This window comes from Engystomops pustulosus, chromosome 7 (assembly GCF_040894005.1).
Source record: "Engystomops pustulosus chromosome 7, aEngPut4.maternal, whole genome shotgun sequence".
NCBI classification, from domain to species: Eukaryota; Metazoa; Chordata; class Amphibia; order Anura; family Leptodactylidae; genus Engystomops; species Engystomops pustulosus.
Window position 1 is genome coordinate 127,272,448 of NC_092417.1, and position 21,932 is coordinate 127,294,379.

Sequence of the window (21,932 nt, forward strand, 5' to 3'; positions counted from 1 at the left end):
AGAGGATGAGGCCAATAGGTGCACGTTTCATTATAACATACAACTGAACACTCTCTATGACAATAAAGAGTCTTGCACTTGTGTGATATTATATGACCGTGCTGGAGGAAAAACCGTGAAGTATTGATAAAGTATATTGGAACTTTGTGTAACTTTCCATTATCCAAAAAAAACATATATATGCTGAAATGGGAACTCTGCTTTAGTCAATATAAGTCAATACAATATATCTCACACTGGATGGCTATCATGAACAGCTATAGGATAGACTTTGTTGCATCGTGTACAATGTATTTGGTCTGATACTGTAACTATTTTTATATTTTCTTTTAGGTTCTTCTTGATGTGCTATTTATTTGTAAATTTAGCATGTGCTGTACAGACACTGTTGAGGACACCTAACTGGAGACCAAGGTTTAAATTTTATCATTGGTAAGAAATTTGATGCTTAACTCCTTAAGGACGTAGCCAGTTTAAAGCTTAAAGGGGTATTCCAGGAATATGAATGTCTGACACAAAAACCCATGATGATATAAATAAATGAATACAACAATACTCAATGTCATTAGTCACAAAACGGAGCTTAAATAGTTTGATTTTATGATTCACAACATTTTATGTCCTCTCTAAAGTAGGTGGAGTTATCACCAAGATGGCCGCCACTGGAAAATACAAGTCCCATGATCCTTTAGTTCTCAGTAACTCCTCCTACCTCTCAGGCTCTGCTCCCAGTGATGATGTAACAGGTTTTCTTGCTCTGTTACCATAGTAATGATGTGTAACTGTCATCACCACAACACTGGCCATACTGGATGCACTGCAACCAACCAACTAAACTACAACCAAACATAGTGGTGATCACATGACCTGCTCAGGCAGGTTCAGCACATGTGATGTGGACATGTGACCAGCGGCCATCTTCTGTTCTGCAACGGACCGCGCGGAGGAAATTAACGGACTGATTAAAGGGCCAGTAGCATTTTAATTCTTCATTACAGTCTATGTCATCAGCGTTTTTCTGCTAAGGGCAGCAAAATTTTAAATAACAACTAATTACACATTAGCTTATATTTTGAGTATGCATTTGCATATGAATTATGCTGATTCCTGGAATACCCCTTTAAGGCTCAGCCCGATTTCTTTTTTTTTGGATTCTGACTTGTGTTGCTTTATATGGTTATAACTTTTGAACACTGTTACTTATCAAAATGATTCTGAGATTGTTTTTTTCCCTACATGTTGTACTTAATTTTAGTGGTAAATTTTGGCTGATAAGTTTTACGTTTTATTTACAAAAAAAAAAGAAAAAATTATGAATCATGAAATAATTGCATTTTCAGGCAGATACATTTACCACCTAAATAAGTTGCTGAATAACATTTCCAATATGTCTACTTTACATTTTCATCATTTTTGGAATGTCTGGATAATTAATTTGATGTCACGCGGCTTACAAATCGAATAGTGTTTTTCCGTATTTTCTGAATTGACTATTTGGGTGATAAATACCGTTTTGAATGAAATTTTACATATTTAGCATCAAAATTTTGTGGCTACAAAGCTGGTTGATGGCTTGTTTTTTGCGGGAGATGTACTTTGCAATGGTATCATTCTGGAGTACATATGTTTTTTTGATCACTTTTTATTGCATTTTTTGTGGGACTCAATAGGTAAAAAAAAAAATTTTGGCAGGTTTTTAAGTTTTTTTTAACGGCGTTCATCATGCGGGTTCAATCATTTAATTTTATTCTACGGATTGTTACGGACTTGGTGATACTATATATGTGGGGTTTGTGTTATGATTTAGCCTTTTTTTAGCGTTATATGTCTATTTATAAGTTATGGGGCATATGGGCATTTTTAGTGATTTATTACTTTATTTTTTTATTGAAAAACATTTTTTTTTACTTTTTTGACTATTTCCACCATGGGATGTGAACAAGCAATCATCTGATTGCTTGTTCATGATAATACTCTGCAATACTTATGTATTGCAGGGTATTAGCAATGTCAGCCTATGCACATGTATGCATAGGCTGGACCCCAGAGATGCCATAGCAACAATTACCCCACCACTAAAACGGTTCGGAGGGGCGATCGTAGGGGAAAGACCACACCAAAGGCATGTTAAATGCCTCGGTCGCGCTGACCGTGGCATTTAACGGGTTAAAAACTCACGATCGGAGCCCATTCTGACCGCGGGTGTTACACTGTGTTTCCCGATGCCGGTTCAGCTCAGATCTTGAGCTGAACCGGCACCAGCTCTGTGTCTGATATATCGGACGCTGAGCGCTATGTCACCGACACTGAGCATTAAGAGGTTAATTAGTGGAGAGCAGATTGGAATCCTTGTTTAACATGATTTTGATTTCTTTTGATTTCATAATTGTATGTGTATATTTAACTACTATGTGCATGTTTTGTGTATTATGTTTTATAGTATATTTTAATATAATGAAATCTCTTCCTTTTGAATTTGTGCATGTTTAAGTTAAACAATACTGTATTATATTTCAAGAATTGTAATTTTAAATAGTTTAGAGAAGGGACAAAAACAGGCTGGAACCGCGCTGCTCAATGTTCATATTTTAATTCAGGATTATAATGGACAACGCGTTTCGGAAGCGGAATGCCTCCTTCATCAGGTCCAAACACAAAATATCTATAACAAAGATAAATAGGTACACATATTCTACTAAATGATAAATACAGATGAAAAATACAATTATAAAAGGTCATAATTCTGTATATATTATAAAAGCAAAAGCATATGAGTGAGGTTCATAGGATAGAAGAGCATCTGAGAGTTCGCACTTCAATTGACATATGTAGTGGCATATGTATTAGGTTACAAGTATATAAAACTGTTTAGTAAATGAATAAAATTGATTAGACAAATTCATAGATATTTACATAATTGATCGTATTTGGTAGTTGGTTAAAAAAGGAGAAAAGGATAAAACCAAGTAGACAATAGTGAAGAATATCAGTTATTCAGATAATAAATAAATAAATAAATGAATATTTCATAAAATTAATGATAAAAATATAGTGATAGTAAGTAGATCCCTACCCTATTGTACTCTCTTAGATGATTGGTCCCAGATGTGATGAAAAGGGTCCCAATGTGGTTCTGCAGGTTAACTGTGAGAAATGAGGGCGAGGGTAATCACGTTTTGTACAGAGGGAGAGTATGGTAGGTGAAGTGTAGGTATCTTACCGGAATTGGGATCGGGCCAAAGACAAATAGTAGAGGATCTGAAGGAAGACATATTATTATGGGGTGGGATGGGGAATCAGATTTTGCGGTAGATATAAGGGTAAAAAGGTAAAAATACTTACAGGAGATAGAGTGCGAGCCGGCGTGGGTGCTGTGTTGCGCGCCCCTGCCGGCTCCGCTAATGATTTAAATGGACACCGAAATTAGGTAGTGCGCATGCGCGGGCGGAGATGCACACGCGCAGTGGTACAGACTTTATGTAATTTTTTTTTTCGGAGGGAAGAGCGCATGCGCGTACAGATATACGCGCGTGCGCTGAGAGGACAGGATCGGAGTGTTAGAAGAGACGGAGCTCCGAGGACAGCGCTGGATAGTGGGAGAGGCAAGTTGAATAAGTAGAGCTGTGGCTACTATATTGCCTAATATTATGAAATATTGAGCAAGTCAAAGTGCATAATACCCTGTGGTTATTATTATGCCTAATAATATAAAATATTGAGCATGTAAGGGGGGGCATAATACATGAACTAAATGATAAGTTTTGCTTGATATGAAGTGTAAGGCATGTAAGGGGGCATAGTACATGAATTTAATAGGTTTTGATGGTGTAGATCGGAGTTAGATGATGGAATCGTAGGAAATGAGTTAAATGCGTTCCAGAGTTTCATTTAATCCATAAGGACACATGGTGTTCAACTTAAAAATCCAATAATTTTCTCGTTTGATGAGCTGTGTCAGACGATCTGGGTGATCTTTAGGGATTTGTTCAATGGGCAAAAGAGAAAGATGGTTAATATCATTATTGTGGTGTTGATGGCAGTGTCGTGAGACGCTGTGGAGTTGGAAGCCACTTTTAATTTTGCTTCTATGAGTGTTAATTCTTTCTCTTAGCGACTGTGTGGTTCTGCCAACATACTGAAGATGGCAGGGGCATTGGAACAGATATATAACATAATCGGATGCACAGTTAAGGAATTTGTCAATTTCAAAAGTTTCTCCTGTAACCGTGGAGCAGAAAGAGTGTGTGCGGTGTGCAATGATATCGCACGTAAGGCACCTAGTGCTGTTGCATTTAAAGCTCCCTTTTAGATCTGGGAATAAGGATGGTTTCATTTTCCCGGGATGATTTACCTTTTTGGGTGGCTAAGATGGTTTTCAGCGTGGGGGCTCTTCTAAATGTGAGTTGTGGGTTAGGTGGAATGAACTCCTTAAGATGAGGGTCCTTGAGGAGAATGGGCCAGTATTTTGACAGCACAGTTTTAATAGTCTTATGATCGGATGTGAATGTGGTGATGAAATTTGGTCCTCTGTCTCCAGTTTGATCTGTGTTGTTTTTTCCGTTATTTCTCTTTGGTAACAGACAGTCTTTTTGTGAGAGTTTTTTGGTTTTTGTGTAGGCGTCTCTTATGATGTTCTGCGGGCAGCCTTTTTCTTTGAATCTTTTGCGCAGAATCTGAGATTGTTTGTGGAACATAGTATCTTCTGTGCAGTTTCTTCTAATACGTTTGAACTGGCTGTACGGGACATTCGTAAGCCAGCTCTTATAGTGCGCGCTGTCAAATTCTAAAAAACTATTGACATCCACTTGTTTGAAATATGTGGATGTAGATGGGCCATTTTGTTCTTTATTGACTGATAAGTTAAGGGTGAGTTTGATTCCCCATGTGTTTGAATTAATTTCATTGACAAATTCTAGGATTTCCTGTTCACAGCCATCCCAGATGATTAGAATATCATCAATGTACCTCTTGAAAAGTACAATTTTGTCTGAAAAATGGGCGTTTTTACTGATCAGGGTATTCTCGAACTCGCCCATGTAGATGTTTGCGTAACTGGGGGCGAAGCGCGTGCCCATTGCCGTTCCTCGTTTTTGTTGGAAAAGCTCTTTTTGGAAGGCAAATACATTGTGTTCGAGGATGAAACTGATACTCTGAATAAGAAAGTCTGTTTGGGGGAGAGGTATGGTCGGGTCCCTTAGGAGAGTATTTCGTACCGCATTAACCCCCAGTGAATGTGTGATGTTTGTATATAGTGAGGTCACATCAAGGGTAAGAAGTATCATTGAGGGTGTCCAGGTAAAGTTTTCTAATTCTAGGATTAACTGGGAGGAGTCCCTTAGATAAGTGGGTAGGCTCTTCACATGTGGTTGCAGGAAATGGTCTACATATTCTGATAAATTGCAGGTGAGGGAATTTATCCCTGAGATGATTGGTCTTCCTGGTGGGTGTTCCGGGTTTTTGTGTATCTTTGGGAGATAATAGAAAAGAGCCATCCTTGGATTGGTGGGGAGGATGAATTCTTTTTCGGATCTGTTAAGAATCCCTTTCCTAAATGCATCCATCACAAAGGTCCTGAGTTTTTCTAGATGCTCCATACTTGGATCTGTGGTGAGTTTTTCATAGTATTCTTGATCAGAAAGAATTCTATAGCTCTCTTCTAGATAGTCTTTTCTGTTAAGTATAACAGTCCCACCGCCCTTATCTGCCGGTTTAATCATAAGGTCGGGGTTCGTTCTTAGTTCCTTGAGTGCTCTTCTCTCTGATTGGGTTAAGTTGTTCTTCAAATTCGCTTTTTTTGGGGGGTCTAAGGACCTGAAGTCCGAGGCAACCATAGAGTAAAAAGTTTCGATGTGGGGTCCTTTGCTATGGGTAGGGTAGAATTTTGAGGGTGGGCGAAGGGAGGTATGGATAAATGAATCTTCTTGATGTTCTTGTTCAGTCTTACTTTTCGCCTGATTGATGGCAAAGTGTCGCTTGAGGGTAAGTTTTCTTATGTAGCTGTTTAAATCCATGAATAGATCAAATTCCTTAGACCTTGTGGTGGGACAAAAAGAGAGACCTTTGCTTAGCAGGCTTTGTTCGCCTTCTGATAGTTTGTGAGAAGAGAGATTAAAGATTTTTACTAGTTTCGGGGTAGTGGAGGTGGTATTTGTTAGTTTTTCTTTTTTACCATGCTTTCTTCCACTTCTCTTCCCTCTGGGCCTTCTTTTCTTTTCATCCTTGATGTTTGTGGCGTGAAAATTGAGAAAGTTGCCTTCGGACTTTCGAGAGCCGGAAGGACTATTTCCACTTTTGGTAGTGGCGGATCTTTTTGTATTGGGGGAAGGTCTAAAAAAGACGGCAAAATGCTATTTGAAAGTGTCTCATTGGGCTCTCGAGGGTGAATGGAATGATCATCTCCGATTATAGGTTCAGTCTCCTCATGTATGGTGTATATAGAGAGTGTGCTAGTATTGATCTCGGGTTGTTCTAAAAGGGGAGGAGATGGATCTCTTTGGGTGGAAGTAAGAGGGGGAGGTGGGGATGCTTTCGACGCAACAGAAGTACTTGTATTCGAAACGGTTACGGTTTTATGGGCTAAGGTATTCGAGTTCGGTGAATATCTATTTGGTGGTTTATGGCTTTGGTTTCGAAATGTTCTGTTTTCGATTGGGAGTAGTAATGTCCTTTGGTTTCGGTAAAGTGGTCGGTTGTGTTTTCGGAACTGGGACTCCTCTTGGTTTTCCCCGAGTGTTGGGTTGAGGGGTGTCCCGTGTTGTAATGGTGGTGGCTGGTGAGGGCAGATCAGCCGTTAGGTCTACATCTGGTTCCCAGCATCTTTGAGCGTTGTTGTTATATTCAGAGCGATCTCTCGTTAGTTTTTTCGTTTTTCTAAAGATGAGGTTTTGTTCTAAAGATTTGAGTCGGTGTGAAGTGGAGATGTTGAGAGAATGGTAGTCTGGGTGTGTGTGTGTAGTATGCCTCCAAATCCTGTCTGATTAGGTCAATAGAAGAAACTAACTAACGAGAGATCGCTCTGAATATAACAACAACGCTCAAAGATGCTGGGAACCAGATGTAGACCTAACGGCTGATCTGCCCTCACCAGCCACCACCATTACAACACGGGACACCCCTCAACCCAACACTCGGGGAAAACCAAAAGGAGTCCCAGTTCCGAAAACACACCCGACCACTTTACCGAAACCAAAGGACATTTCTACTCCCAATTGAAACAGAACATTTCGAAACCAAAGCCATAAACCACCAAATAGATATTCACCGAACTCGAATACCTTAGCCCATAAAACCGTAACCGTTTCGAATACAAGTACTTCTGTTGCGTCGAAAGCATCCCCACCACCCCCTCTTACTTCCACCCAAAGAGATCCATCTCCTCCCCTTTTAGAACAACCCGAGATCAATACTAGCACACTCTCTATATACACCATACATGAGGAGACTGAACCTATAATCGGAGATGATCATTCCATTCACCCTCGAGAGCCCAATGAGACACTTTCAAATAGCATTTTGCCGTCTTTTTTAGACCTTCCCCCAATACAAAAAGATCCGCCACTACCAAAAGTGGAAATAGTCCTTCCGGCTCTCGAAAGTCCGAAGGCAACTTTCTCAATTTTCACGCCACAAACATCAAGGATGAAAAGAAAAGAAGGCCCAGAGGGAAGAGAAGTGGAAGAAAGCATGGTAAAAAAGAAAAACTAACAAATACCACCTCCACTACCCCGAAACTAGTAAAAATCTTTAATCTCTCTTCTCACAAACTATCAGAAGGCGAACAAAGCCTGCTAAGCAAAGGTCTCTCTTTTTGTCCCACCACAAGGTCTAAGGAATTTGATCTATTCATGGATTTAAACAGCTACATAAGAAAACTTACCCTCAAGCGACACTTTGCCATCAATCAGGCGAAAAGTAAGACTGAACAAGAACATCAAGAAGATTCATTTATCCATACCTCCCTTCGCCCACCCTCAAAATTCTACCCTACCCATAGCAAAGGACCCCACATCGAAACTTTTTACTCTATGGTTGCCTCGGACTTCAGGTCCTTAGACCCCCCAAAAAAAGCGAATTTGAAGAACAACTTAACCCAATCAGAGAGAAGAGCACTCAAGGAACTAAGAACGAACCCCGACCTTATGATTAAACCGGCAGATAAGGGCGGTGGGACTGTTAAACTTAACAGAAAAGACTATCTAGAAGAGAGCTATAGAATTCTTTCTGATCAAGAATACTATGAAAAACTCACCACAGATCCAAGTATGGAGCATCTAGAAAAACTCAGGACCTTTGTGATGGATGCATTTAGGAAAGGGATTCTTAACAGATCCGAAAAAGAATTCATCCTCCCCACCAATCCAAGGATGGCTCTTTTCTATTATCTCCCAAAGATACACAAAAACCCGGAACACCCACCAGGAAGACCAATCATCTCAGGGATAAATTCCCTCACCTGCAATTTATCAGAATATGTAGACCATTTCCTGCAACCACATGTGAAGAGCCTACCCACTTATCTAAGGGACTCCTCCCAGTTAATCCTAGAATTAGAAAACTTTACCTGGACACCCTCAATGATACTTCTTACCCTTGATGTGACCTCACTATATACAAACATCACACATTCACTGGGGGTTAATGCGGTACGAAATACTCTCCTAAGGGACCCGACCATACCTCTCCCCCAAACAGACTTTCTTATTCAGAGTATCAGTTTCATCCTCGAACACAATGTATTTGCCTTCCAAAAAGAGCTTTTCCAACAAAAACGAGGAACGGCAATGGGCACGCGCTTCGCCCCCAGTTACGCAAACATCTACATGGGCGAGTTCGAGAATACCCTGATCAGTAAAAACGCCCATTTTTCAGACAAAATTGTACTTTTCAAGAGGTACATTGATGATATTCTAATCATCTGGGATGGCTGTGAACAGGAAATCCTAGAATTTGTCAATGAAATTAATTCAAACACATGGGGAATCAAACTCACCCTTAACTTCTCTACAACCCAGATCGAATTCCTCAACCTCCTCATATCAGTCAATAAAGAACAAAATGGCCTATCTACATCCACATATTTCAAACAAGTGGATGTCAATAGTTTTTTAGAATTTGACAGCGCGCACTATAAGAGCTGGCTTACGAATGTCCCGTACAGCCAGTTCAAACGTATTAGAAGAAACTGCACAGAAGATACTATGTTCCACAAACAATCTCAGATTCTGCGCAAAAGATTCAAAGAAAAAGGCTGCCCGCAGAACATCATAAGAGACGCCTACACAAAAACCAAAAAACTCTCACAAAAAGACTGTCTGTTACCAAAGAGAAATAACGGAAAAAACAACACAGATCAAACTGGAGACAGAGGACCAAATTTCATCACCACATTCACATCCGATCATAAGACTATTAAAACTGTGCTGTCAAAATACTGGCCCATTCTCCTCAAGGACCCTCATCTTAAGGAGTTCATTCCACCTAACCCACAACTCACATTTAGAAGAGCCCCCACGCTGAAAACCATCTTAGCCACCCAAAAAGGTAAATCATCCCGGGAAAATGAAACCATCCTTATTCCCAGATCTAAAAGGGAGCTTTAAATGCAACAGCACTAGGTGCCTTACGTGCGATATCATTGCACACCGCACACACTCTTTCTGCTCCACGGTTACAGGAGAAACTTTTGAAATTGACAAATTCCTTAACTGTGCATCCGATTATGTTATATATCTGTTCCAATGCCCCTGCCATCTTCAGTATGTTGGCAGAACCACACAGTCGCTAAGAGAAAGAATTAACACTCATAGAAGCAAAATTAAAAGTGGCTTCCAACTCCACAGCGTCTCACGACACTGCCATCAACACCACAATAATGATATTAACCATCTTTCTCTTTTGCCCATTGAACAAATCCCTAAAGATCACCCAGATCGTCTGACACAGCTCATCAAACGAGAAAATTATTGGATTTTTAAGTTGAACACCATGTGTCCTTATGGATTAAATGAAACTCTGGAACGCATTTAACTCATTTCCTACGATTCCATCATCTAACTCCGATCTACACCATCAAAACCTATTAAATTCATGTACTATGCCCCCTTACATGCCTTACACTTCATATCAAGCAAAACTTATCATTTAGTTCATGTATTATGCCCCCCCTTACATGCTCAATATTTTATATTATTAGGCATAATAATAACCACAGGGTATTATGCACTTTGACTTGCTCAATATTTCATAATATTAGGCAATATAGTAGCCACAGCTCTACTTATTCAACTTGCCTCTCCCACTATCCAGCGCTGTCCTCGGAGCTCCGTCTCTTCTAACACTCCGATCCTGTCCTCTCAGCGCACGCGCGTATATCTGTACGCGCATGCGCTCTTCCCTCCGAAAAAAAAAATTACATAAAGTCTGTACCACTGCGCGTGTGCATCTCCGCCCGCGCATGCGCACTACCTAATTTCGGTGTCCATTTAAATCATTAGCGGAGCCGGCAGGGGCGCGCAACACAGCACCCACGCCGGCTCGCACTCTATCTCCTGTAAGTATTTTTACCTTTTTACCCTTATATCTACCGCAAAATCTGATTCCCCATCCCACCCCATAATAATATGTCTTCCTTCAGATCCTCTACTATTTGTCTTTGGCCCGATCCCAATTCCGGTAAGATACCTACACTTCACCTACCATACTCTCCCTCTGTACAAAACGTGATTACCCTCGCCCTCATTTCTCACAGTTAACCTGCAGAACCACATTGGGACCCTTTTCATCACATCTGGGACCAATCATCTAAGAGAGTACAATAGGGTAGGGATCTACTTACTATCACTATATTTTTATCATTAATTTTATGAAATATTCATTTATTTATTTATTTATTTATTATCTGAATAACTGATATTCTTCCCTATTGTCTACTTGGTTTTATCCTTTTCTCCTTTTTTAACCAACTACCAAATACGATCAATTATGTAAATATCTATGAATTTGTCTAATCAATTTTATTCATTTACTAAACAGTTTTATATACTTGTAACCTAATACATATGCCACTACATATGTCAATTGAAGTGCGAACTCTCAGATGCTCTTCTATCCTATGAACCTCACTCATATGCTTTTGCTTTTATAATATATACAGAATTATGACCTTTTATAATTGTATTTTTCATCTGTATTTATCATTTAGTAGAATATGTGTACCTATTTATCTTTGTTATAGATATTTTGTGTTTGGACCTGATGAAGGAGGCATTCCGCTTCCGAAACGCGTTGTCCATTATAATCCTGAATTAAAATATGAACATTGAGCAGCGCGGTTCCAGCCTGTTTTTTTCCCTTATCTAAACCCTTCTACAACATCCACTATTACCAGCAATATTGGATTGTCAGGTTACCGCAGCAGCTCCTCTTCCCAGATGCAAGTCACCTTTATATTTATGCTAAGCATTGTGGCTAATTTCTACTGTTTGATTTAGTGCTATACATCTTGCGCTGTGTTTCATCCCTTTTTCTTTATATCTATCACAATTTTAAATAGTGTCAGATAATGTGAAAATTCCATTACTTAAACCCTTAAAGCGTAACTTTGATGTTATGATGATTTTTACCAAATTGTCACATGTGATTCACTATTTAAAAACAAACAGAACAATATTCTGTTCCTCCTTTTTCTTTCTGTAGTTATGGAGTTTTCTTTTCTGAAGTTACTTGTTAAAATACTTTCTCCCCACCATTGTAGATTAACCTTTTTCTGCATCTGTCCTGACGCTGAATCAAATTGAGATTGCTCTATCTTCCCATGAGATATGATGTTCTCTCATTCAATAATTTGAGAATACTACAAATTAATCCACTGACCTCTCCATAGTTTACAGATAGGATGTATATAGTAACTAAACCTGCAGCTTCCATCACATGGAGCATGCAGCATGCCTTAAATAGGTTGTCAGAGACCACCTGTCCCCATATACCAGCCAGGGGTGCACCACCCATTAGGTGAGTTGAGACTCTCGCTTTGGGCGGCACTCCCTCGTGGACAATAGGGGGCAGCAGGACTGAGGACACACTGGCCTGGTAACATAAGCCAGCAAGGATATGCTCCATTAAAATAACTATGGCCACAACATGTCCTGAAGGCTGACTGGGAGGCGACTGACAGGAGGCGGGTGCTGCACAGCAGGCTTAAGGTTAGTTGAGCGCTGTGGCTGAATTTTTGCAAACTGCAGCAGCATGGAGAAAGAGCAGCAGTAAGGAGAGCACTGCACCTCTGTTACTTCCTTCAGCTCCATGGGGAAATGAGGAAGAGGAATGTCCCTGTAGAGAGGTCAGAGATGGCTGTATGGGAGCTTTATTTTATTCTTGTGGCACATGACTTACCTCATATATCCTGGCTGTTCAGTAGCTAGAAATAAGAAGTCCTGCAAGTTCCTAATTGTAGTCATAACTTTTGGATCTGTGATACATAGAAACTAGTGGGATCTGGTGTCAGTCTCCTGATTATAACCCTGCTTCCTTCATGTTTCTAGGACCTGTCAAGCTGGGAGGCTGCAGTTCTTATTATGCAACTGTAACAAAATTGTTGCACACTGTAGCTCCATGCACTACACAAGACTGCATGTAACTGTCTGCTTTTGCATCTTACACATGACTACTGCCTCTAAATTTACACTTGAAAGCTTTGTCTGGAGAGTCAGCAGAGGAAGAGGTAGTAATCCTATGAAAGGATCGACAGTGCCGCTTTCTCAATCCTTCCATAAGACGACTACTTCTCCCTCCACTGAGTTTCCATGTAAAACTGCAATCTGACAATGATTATACCTGTTCTTTTCTGTCAGAAATTAATACTCCTTACAGCACGTTTTGTGTGGATACCGTAAAGGAAATCAAACGGACCCCATTATAGTGAGGGGATTGCTTGGCCTCACTGCACATTAAGTAAAGGAGAGGCAACTATCCACAGTATCCATACTGTACATCATTGTGTGAACAGTAACCAGAATTTGATTAGTGGATCCGCACTGTGAATAAAGGATTCGAGTCCCAAATGGGTGCATGCTTCCAAACAGCTTTAAGGTAATCAAGTAACAATATTTATGTAGGGGCAGCACTACAGAGGTTCAAGTCTTGAAAATGACTGACTATATTGATGAGCTGAAAGGTCGTATTTGTACCATGGGTCAAATAAAAAAAAAACTTGAACCTCTGTAGTGCAGCCCCTACACAAACATTCTTACTACTGTATAGTGTTTTAGTAATTATATTCTTACCATTAGGTTGTAGTGTTTAGTAATAGCATATTTGCATGTAAAGAGCAACATTATAGTAGTTATATATAGTAGCAATAAAGGAAAAGGTCGGCAACAGCTCTCCCACAGACGGTAGTGAAGATTTGGTATAATCGTCCTTCAGGACCGGGTGCACGGTAACCCCTTGAGCACTGGTCCGGTAATCCAGGGCAAGTCAAGCTTGAAATTGGAAACGAAGAGGAGGGCAGGGGAACCAGCACAGCAGGACTCCACAAATCCAGTTAAAACTTCATACAAAATTTATTCTTCGTTTAAAAAACACGCAAATCCAAAAAGAAATACATGGACACAAAAAGATATGACAAAAAATATGAGACAAAATACAGCAGCGATAACGCGTTTCGGACTTCTACATATCAGTCCTTAGTCATACCTATCAGTGCTGTGACTCGCATGGGAATATGTAGTGTGTTGAGCCTGTCTCGGGCTGCGAGTTTCCGGTGTACAACGGCAACGCCTACTGAAAGTGTTTGTGGTGTTGTAGGAATTGATTATGTCCGGTGTGGACATGTCAAATATATAAAAAGAAACACATTTATAATAAGGCCCAAGCAATATATAACTTTAGGATAGGACGTGACTTTATGTCTAGTAGAAATACAATAAATCTTGTTTGTAATTCAAGCCTTTAGGGAATCGGGTCTCTAAGTTCAAGATCCAGTATGCCTCTCTGGAAAGCAAAGCTTTCTTCCAATCCCCTCCTCTGTTAGGACGTCTGACCTGTTCCATTGCGATAACTGTCATACCACTCGTGGACCCACCATGTTTATCCCTGTAATGTTTAGAAATACCGGATAAATTCCGGGTGCTGGTAATGGTGGCAGGATTGGCTCCTGTGATATGCTCACTTATACGATCCTTTAGTTTGCGGACTGTACAGCCCACATATTGTAAGTGATACTTTGAACAATGTGCCAAATATACTATGTGCGAAGACTCACAATTTATGTAAGATTTGATTTGATAGACGGTATTTGAATGAGTGGAAGTAAAGGAAGTACTTTTCAACATCAACTTGCAAATGTTGCAACGAGCCCCCCCACAGCAGTAGCTGCCCTTACTTCGTGGCCACGTGTTTTTAGGATTGCTATCCGAGAAGGTATTGGGAGATAGTATATCTCCTAGAGTTCTGGCTTTTGTGGAAATAAAAGAAACCCCATCAGTGAGCAATTTCCTAAGAATTGGATCGTGTTGCAGTACAGGTAAATGTTTTCTGATATTAGTAATGGCATAGAACTGTGTGCTATATTGGGTACTAAAAGTTAGATTGGATTCTTGACTGCAGATGTTGCAAATTTTTGGCTGTAAGTATGTAGAGCGTGGTTTCTTGTTTACTATGCCTATGGCCCTTTTGCAAGATTTTATGCTATAGCCTCTATCCTGGAGACGATGTGTGATGGTGGTACATTCCTGCTCATAACTATTGTCTAATGTGCATGCTCTTCTAGCTCGTATATACTCGCCAATGGGAAGGTTCTTGACTGTATGGGGGGCATGACAACTGGAGGCGTGCAGTACTGTGTTCCCAGATGTGCTTTTACGATAAAGTGAAGTATGTACACTATTAGTGCCAACATCCACCGTGAGTAGGATATCCAGAAAGGGAATTTCTTTTTTGTGGTAATCATAAGTAAATTTGAGGTTGAATGCATTGGAGTTGATGTAATTGACAAATTCGATGACTGCTCAGGTTTGAAGTCACATTGAGAGGCCTAAATAAAAGTAAAACCCCATAAATTACTCCATTATAGAAACTACACCCCTCAATGTATGTAAAAAAACTTTTATGAAGTTTGTTAACCCTTTAATTGGTTTACAGGGGTTAAAACAAAATCGGATGCAGTTTTGAAATTAAATTTTTTTGGGCTAAATGAATGTGTTTTTCATATAATGTACAAATTCTCAGTGGATAAAATACCAAAACGTTCCACAAAATTTGATACCCAATCCCTCCCGTGTATAACAATCCCCCATATGTGGTGGTAACTGCTGTATGGGCACACGACAGGGCATGGAGGGGGAGCTGCGCCATTCAGAGCAGATTATGCATTGTCACTTTATAATGGCTATACAATCTTTATTTTTTTGGCAATTTGGACATATAAGGGCTTATTTTTTGCGACATGAGATGCACTTTACAAATACTTCATTTTAGTGGGTCTGTAGCTTTTTGATGAGATTTTATTAACTCTTCAATGTATGGAGGAAAACAAAATTGTCAATTTTGGGTTTCTTTTTTTTTGTATATTTTGGGGGTCGTACACCATACACTAAACATACTATAATATTTTTATTCTGTAGATCACCACGATTACGGTGATACCTCATTTATATAGTTTTTTATATATTTCACAATTTTACAGGAAAAAACGAATATAAAGAAAATCTCATTTGTTTTTGCATTGCCATCGTTTCAGAGCTGTAACTTTAATATTTTTGGGTTGACAAAGTTGGTTTATGGCTTATTTTTTACGTGTCGAGTTGTCGTTTTCAGTGGTACCATCTTGGTGCACATAACTTTTTTTTGATCACTTTTTGGAACATTTTTGTTTAGGGATTTTATAAAAATTTTAATTTTTGGCGAGTTTTTCAGGTTTTGTTTTTACGGCGTTCACCGTACAGGTCCAATAATGTTTCTGACTTATTGTAAAGATTGTTACGGACGCGGCGATACCAAATATGTGGGGGGTTTTGGTGATTTTCCCGTTTTTTTTTACTTTATTAGATGTGTATAGGGAATGTTTATGTTTAGGGGACTTTAACTTTATTTAATTCTTTTTATTAAGTGTGTTTAATTAGTGTTTTTAAGTTTCTCTTTACTTTTACAGGTTAGCTTGAACAAGTGATCCACTGATCACTTGTTCAAGCTATTCTTCACCTAATACAGTGTAATACAGATGTATTACACTGTATTAAGTGACACACTGAGCATGCTGCACATGCTCAGTGTATCACAGCCGGGTCCTGCCAGAAGGCAGTCCCGGGGCTACGATCGGAGGCACTTACACCCCCGGTAAGCGCCGCGGGGGGTCCGATTGCGGTCAAATGCTCCTGACACGCCGTGGTCAGCGCGACCGCGGCGTGTTAGGGGTTAACACCCGCGATCGGAGAAATAAGTTTCTTATGACCTTGTTTTTAAGAAAAAAAAGACTTAAAAAATTATGTAAATTAGCCTAAGGGGCTACAAGTTCCATTAACACCAATGGAGCCTGGAGTCCCTCAGGCTAATTTGCATATAATAGCCCTTTTTTAACAGGATGGGGTCAGGGTGATTTTGCCACATTTCCATAGAATCTTAGGACTTTATCTTTCAGGGAACCTGTTAAATCACATACTTACCCTGATTTTAGGCATAGCATCCCCAGGGTTTTTATAGGGTGGTAGAGAATGTGGTACCCAGTTGATTAAAGTTGAAAGTTACATCAATGTAACAATCCTTTGTGAAAAGTAACGATTAATAATGATTCACTAACAAAATGTGCCTCGCCCAGGCACAGTACAGTTCACAATAGCATAGGAACACACCCCAGTTATGCCAAAAGGCTCGGGGCAGGAGGAAAATCCATAAAATGTAAATTATTGGCTATGCAAATGCTCAATACCAGTTGACTATTCACTAGAAAGGGAATACGTTTGTCCCTATTTATTTTATAATTTAAAGAATTTAATAATTTAATAATTTCCACCATGGGGCATGTACAAGTATCTGATTGCTTGTTCATGATAATACTCTGCAATACTGATTGGCTTTGGCTATGCAAATGCATAGGCTGACACTGTGCCTTTAAGATGATGTCATAGATGCCATCTTTCAGGCAGTGCCTACAGGCAGCTGTGGGGTCCTGATCGGACCTCGGGGCTGTCATAGAAATTATCTGCGCCCCCCAAAAACGGCTCGAGGGTGGCAGGTTAAATGCCACGGTAAAACACTTGTGATCAGAGCCAACACCGACCACAGGTAGATAACCGCTGACATCCTGCGACCCCATGATCAATGTGTCATATCCTCTCCAAAGCGTAACCATTAAAACTCTAAAAAATACTTTTGTATAGTGATATACATTAATAAGAGTAGAATATTTTCTATGCCACATCAATTAATTTAACAAAGCTAAATACATTTGGTATGTCATTTTACTGACCCCTAGAATAACGTCACATATTAAATGGTGTAGAATTTAGGTGCGCCTTATATATGAACCGTACTTACAGACAACAGCTGCCTTGAACTGTGCACAGGTCTGCCACCTGCTTGTCATTCATCTTTATAATCCGGTGGGCCGTATATATCAACCTAGAAGTTGTAGCTGGCATCTATTGATGATGCGCCTTATAGTATGAAAAATATGGTAACTTTTAGAAAATGACGGGTAAAATAAATACTGTTATATATGTACCACAACAATGCTTTCAATATGTCATTTTTCTAATAGGTTGCTCTCTTTCTTGGGAATGAGCATATGCTTGGCGTTGATGTTTATTTCATCTTGGTATTATGCTCTTGTGGCTATGCTAATTGCTGGAATAATATACAAGTACATAGAATACCAAGGGTAAGTAACATTTATGTGTTTTTCCTTTCAAAATTGATGCTGAAAAAATGGATAACCAATAAATATCAACAACAGGCTTTTTGTTGCATAGCAGCTACTATGGGCCCACAGTGTCAATGGGCCGGCCACCTGACCTGCCTCAATAAAGAATGGAGGAGATGAACTGTAACATACCTATAATGCTGTAGAGTATAAAATGTAAATAATAGTGCACATCTTCACAGTACACAGCTGTGCACACAGCTCAGATGAGAACTGTTGCATTAGGGGACAGCGGTACTTGTAATCTCTTATCTCTACTTCCTGCCTTTTACTTCCCCATGTGCTCTGGGCTGCATTAAATCACATCTGTAGCCTCTGACGCCCCCCTGGGATAAGAAGATTGTCTGACAGTGAGTGCATGCTGTATACACTGTATGTGTTTATATATGCTGTATGTACTTGTATATATGTTGTGTTGTCTAAGTATATGATGTGCATATATACCGTGTGTGTACATGTGTATGTACTATGGAGTATTTGTGCATGTTTGATTTGTATAAATTGTTTGTGTGTGTATATGATGTCTATATACTGTGTGTATAAATGTGTGTATATATTGTGTTTGTAAAAATGTGTATATATGGTATGAGTGTTTAAATGTATATAGAAGTGCATCAATGTGTATGTATGAGTGCATATATGTATGTGGATAAATGTGGGCATTAGAGTGTAGAACTGTGTGTGTATATGCAAATTCAAAAGAAAAAGTTTGAGGCACAGCAGAGTCACAAAGCAACAGTTCCTTGTATTCCGCTGCGCAGGAAAGTGGCTCTCTCCCTGACTCCATGCGAGCGGCCCTTATTGTTGTTCTTCACAAGCCTGGTAAGAACCCTCTGCTTCCCAACTCATACTGCCCAATTTCCCTCCTAAATTCAGATGTTAAAATACTAGCAAAAATTCTGGCAACAAAGCTCAATAAAGTAATACTATCCTTGATTCACCCGGACAAGACAGGCTTTATGCCTGGGAGGGGAACTGACATAAACATACAAAGATTACACTTAAATATTGAGGCGGAGGGGTCGTTGGATCCTGCGTTTATATTATCCTTAGATAATTTCAAGGCGTTTGGCTCTGTGGAATGGCCCTATTTGTGGACCCTCCTGCCCAGATTGGGTATTACAGCATTAGTTAGACTACTATATAACGACCACAAGGCTAGGGTAAGGACCAATCTTAACACCTCCCCCACTTTCACTATGGCCAGAGGCACTAGACAGGGTGGCCCACTATCTCCCCTCCTCTTCACACTTGCCATCGAACCCCTCGCTGTGGCGATCTGTCACTCCAATGGCATTAAAGGCATTACTAGAGGTATTATCATCGAAAATGTATCCTTGTATGCTGATGATACACTTGTATACCTCAGGGATGTGGGCCCCTCTCTGGTATCCCTTTTATCCCTGATAGACTTTATGGGGGTATTTCGCTTCTCCAAGTTAAATGGGACAAATCGGCCCTTTTTCCCCTCTGGGAGGAAGGGGTGTACACCCTCCCCCTTCTTGTCCTGGTCCAGGTGGTGTCCACTTTTAAATATCTAGGAGTCTAGGTATCACGATTCAAGATTTAGGCATATACGGAATTAAATATCAGTCCCCTGATAACTGCAACTGAGCCTCGCTTAAAAGCCTGGTCCACTTTCCCCTTGTCCTTGTACGGTCGTATTAACATATTTAAGATGATCTTCCTTCCCAAATTTCTATACCTATTCCATACTTGTCCTATATTACTCCCCAAGAGCTTGTTTAAACGCATAGACGGAATTCTCAGGTCCTTCTACTGGCAGGGTGGCACCCTTCAGTCACCCTTCAGTCTAGCACTGCTTCAGGCTCCCAAGGTTGCAGAAGCCCTTCACACCAGCAGTGCAAATATGCCTTTCTGCCTTTTCTAAGCATTTGCATTACAATATAATTGTGTGTTATAACTTACCTTGCTCCCTGACAAAATCCTGGGGTAGTCACAGGGGCTGGACTTTGGTTTGGATGCATTTCAAAAAACAACATGTGGCTTGTCTGTGTTACCCACTCCTCAGAGCTTCGCCCCCACCTTTGTGCTCCTGTCTAGCTCCTCCTCCTGCTTCTTCTCAGAGGTCACAGCCTGGTCAGCCTGCCATCAGTGGGGGAGGGACAAGCTGTACAGGAGCACAAACATGGAGACAGCCTGCAGCTCAAACAGGTCACATGTTGTTTTTTGAAATGCATGCAAACCAAAGTCCAGCCCCTGTGACTACCCCAGGATTTTGTCAGGATGCAAGTTTAAGTTATAACACACAATTATATTGTAATGCAAATTCGTAGAAAAGGCAGAAAGGCAGATTTGCACTGCTGATGTCATGGGCTTTTATAATATGTCTTTAGTGAAAAATGAGGTCCCTGGTGACAGGTTCCCTTTAAAAAGGAAGATGCAAATGCACGTAGCAAAGAAGCAAGCAGTGGCACTCACTGGTCGGATGAAAAATAAGTGGACACCTGTCCTGCCGGCCCGGCCGCTGACACCTGTCCTGCCGGCCCGGCCGCTGACACCTGTCCTGCCGGCCCGGCCGCTGACACCTGTCCTGCCGGCCCGGCCGCTGACACCTGTCCTGCCGGCCCGGCCGCTGACACCTGTCCTGCCGGCCCGGCCGCTGACACCTGTCCTGCCGGCCCGGCCGCTGACACCTGTCCTGCCGGCCCGGCCGCTGACACCTGTCCTGCCGGCCCGGCCGCTGACACCTGTCCTGCCGGCCCGGCCGCTGACACCTGTCCTGCCGGCCCGGCCGCTGACACCTGTCCTGCCGGCCCGGCCGCTGACACCTGTCCTGCCGGCCCGGCCGCTGACACCTGTCCTGCCGGCCCGGCCGCTGACACCTGTCCTGCCGGCCCGGCCGCTGACACCTGTCCTGCCGGCCCGGCCGCTGACACCTGTAGAAGATTGGAAAAACGTTGCCTGGTCTGATGAGTCACGATTTCTGCTGCGACATTCGGATGGTAGGGTCAGAATTTGGCGTCAACAACATGAAAGCATGGATCCATCCTGCCTTGTATCAACGGTTTAGGCTGGTGTTGGTGGTGTCATGGTGTGGGGAATATTTTCTTGGCACTCTTTGGGCCCCTTGGTACCAATTGAGCATCGTTGCAACGCCGCAGCCTACCTGAGTATTGTTGCTGACCATGTCCATCCCTTTATGACCACAATGTACCCAACATCTGATGGCTACTTTCAGCAGGATAATGCGCCATGTCATAAAGCTGGAATCATCTCAGACTGGTTTCTTGAACATGATAATGAGTTCACTGTACTCAAATGGCCTCCACAGTCACCAGATCTCAATCCTATAGAGCATCTTTGGGATGTGGTAGAACGGGAGATTCGCATCATGGATGTGCAGCCGACAAATCTGCGGCAACTGTGTGATGCCATCATGTCAATATGGACCAAAATCTCTGAGGAATGCTTTCAGCACTTTGTTGAATCTATGCCACGAAGAATTGAGGCAGTTCTGAAGGCAAAAGGAGGTCCAACCCGTTACTAGCATGGTGTACCTAATAAAGTGGCCGGTGAGTGTTAATTGTAGATAGCAGGGGCAGTCATAGAAAAAAAATTAGAAGTAAATGGATATGCTGCTCAAGTTGAAATTGTGATGTAACAGTAAGGCACCCATTTACACAGCCATAACTGTGGCCAAGAGCTAACCATAGAAAATGCCCATAAGCCCTCTACATGCGTCGCTAAGGGGTTAATATATGTTGGTCTGATTTTTCAGATGTAGCCCCTGATCATATGAATTACAAAAAATGTGATAAAACTTGGGTTACTAAATTGGATACAATCTCCTATACTTCACCTGTTTTGCTGCTCTGCCTTCAATAGAGAAGGAAGGAGAGAGGAGCGCTTGCCACCTCTCTACTCCAACTAGCTGTGTGCTGCTTCTAGGAGAGGGCCTTGTGAATGTGGAATAAGGGTTTTATTGCTAAAAGGTGGGGATTACACTTTTCAGAAATGGACCATTGCATTCGTATAGTACAATTCACCACTGACG

The 21,932-nt window shown here is 41.0% G+C and overlaps 1 protein-coding gene across 8 annotated transcripts in view; it reads left to right on the forward strand.

Annotated features, from left to right (window-relative positions):
• The window catches only part of SLC12A4 (solute carrier family 12 member 4), a 743,054-nt gene that overhangs the window by 463,817 nt on the left and 257,305 nt on the right, over nt 1-21,932 (forward strand). For all 8 annotated transcript variants that reach the window (XM_072117770.1, XM_072117769.1, XM_072117767.1 and 5 more), the window contains 2 exons: nt 334-432; nt 17,753-17,872. In XM_072117770.1, the coding sequence (XP_071973871.1) occupies nt 334-432; nt 17,753-17,872 (219 nt within the window). The remainder of the gene's footprint in view (nt 1-333; nt 433-17,752; nt 17,873-21,932) is intronic.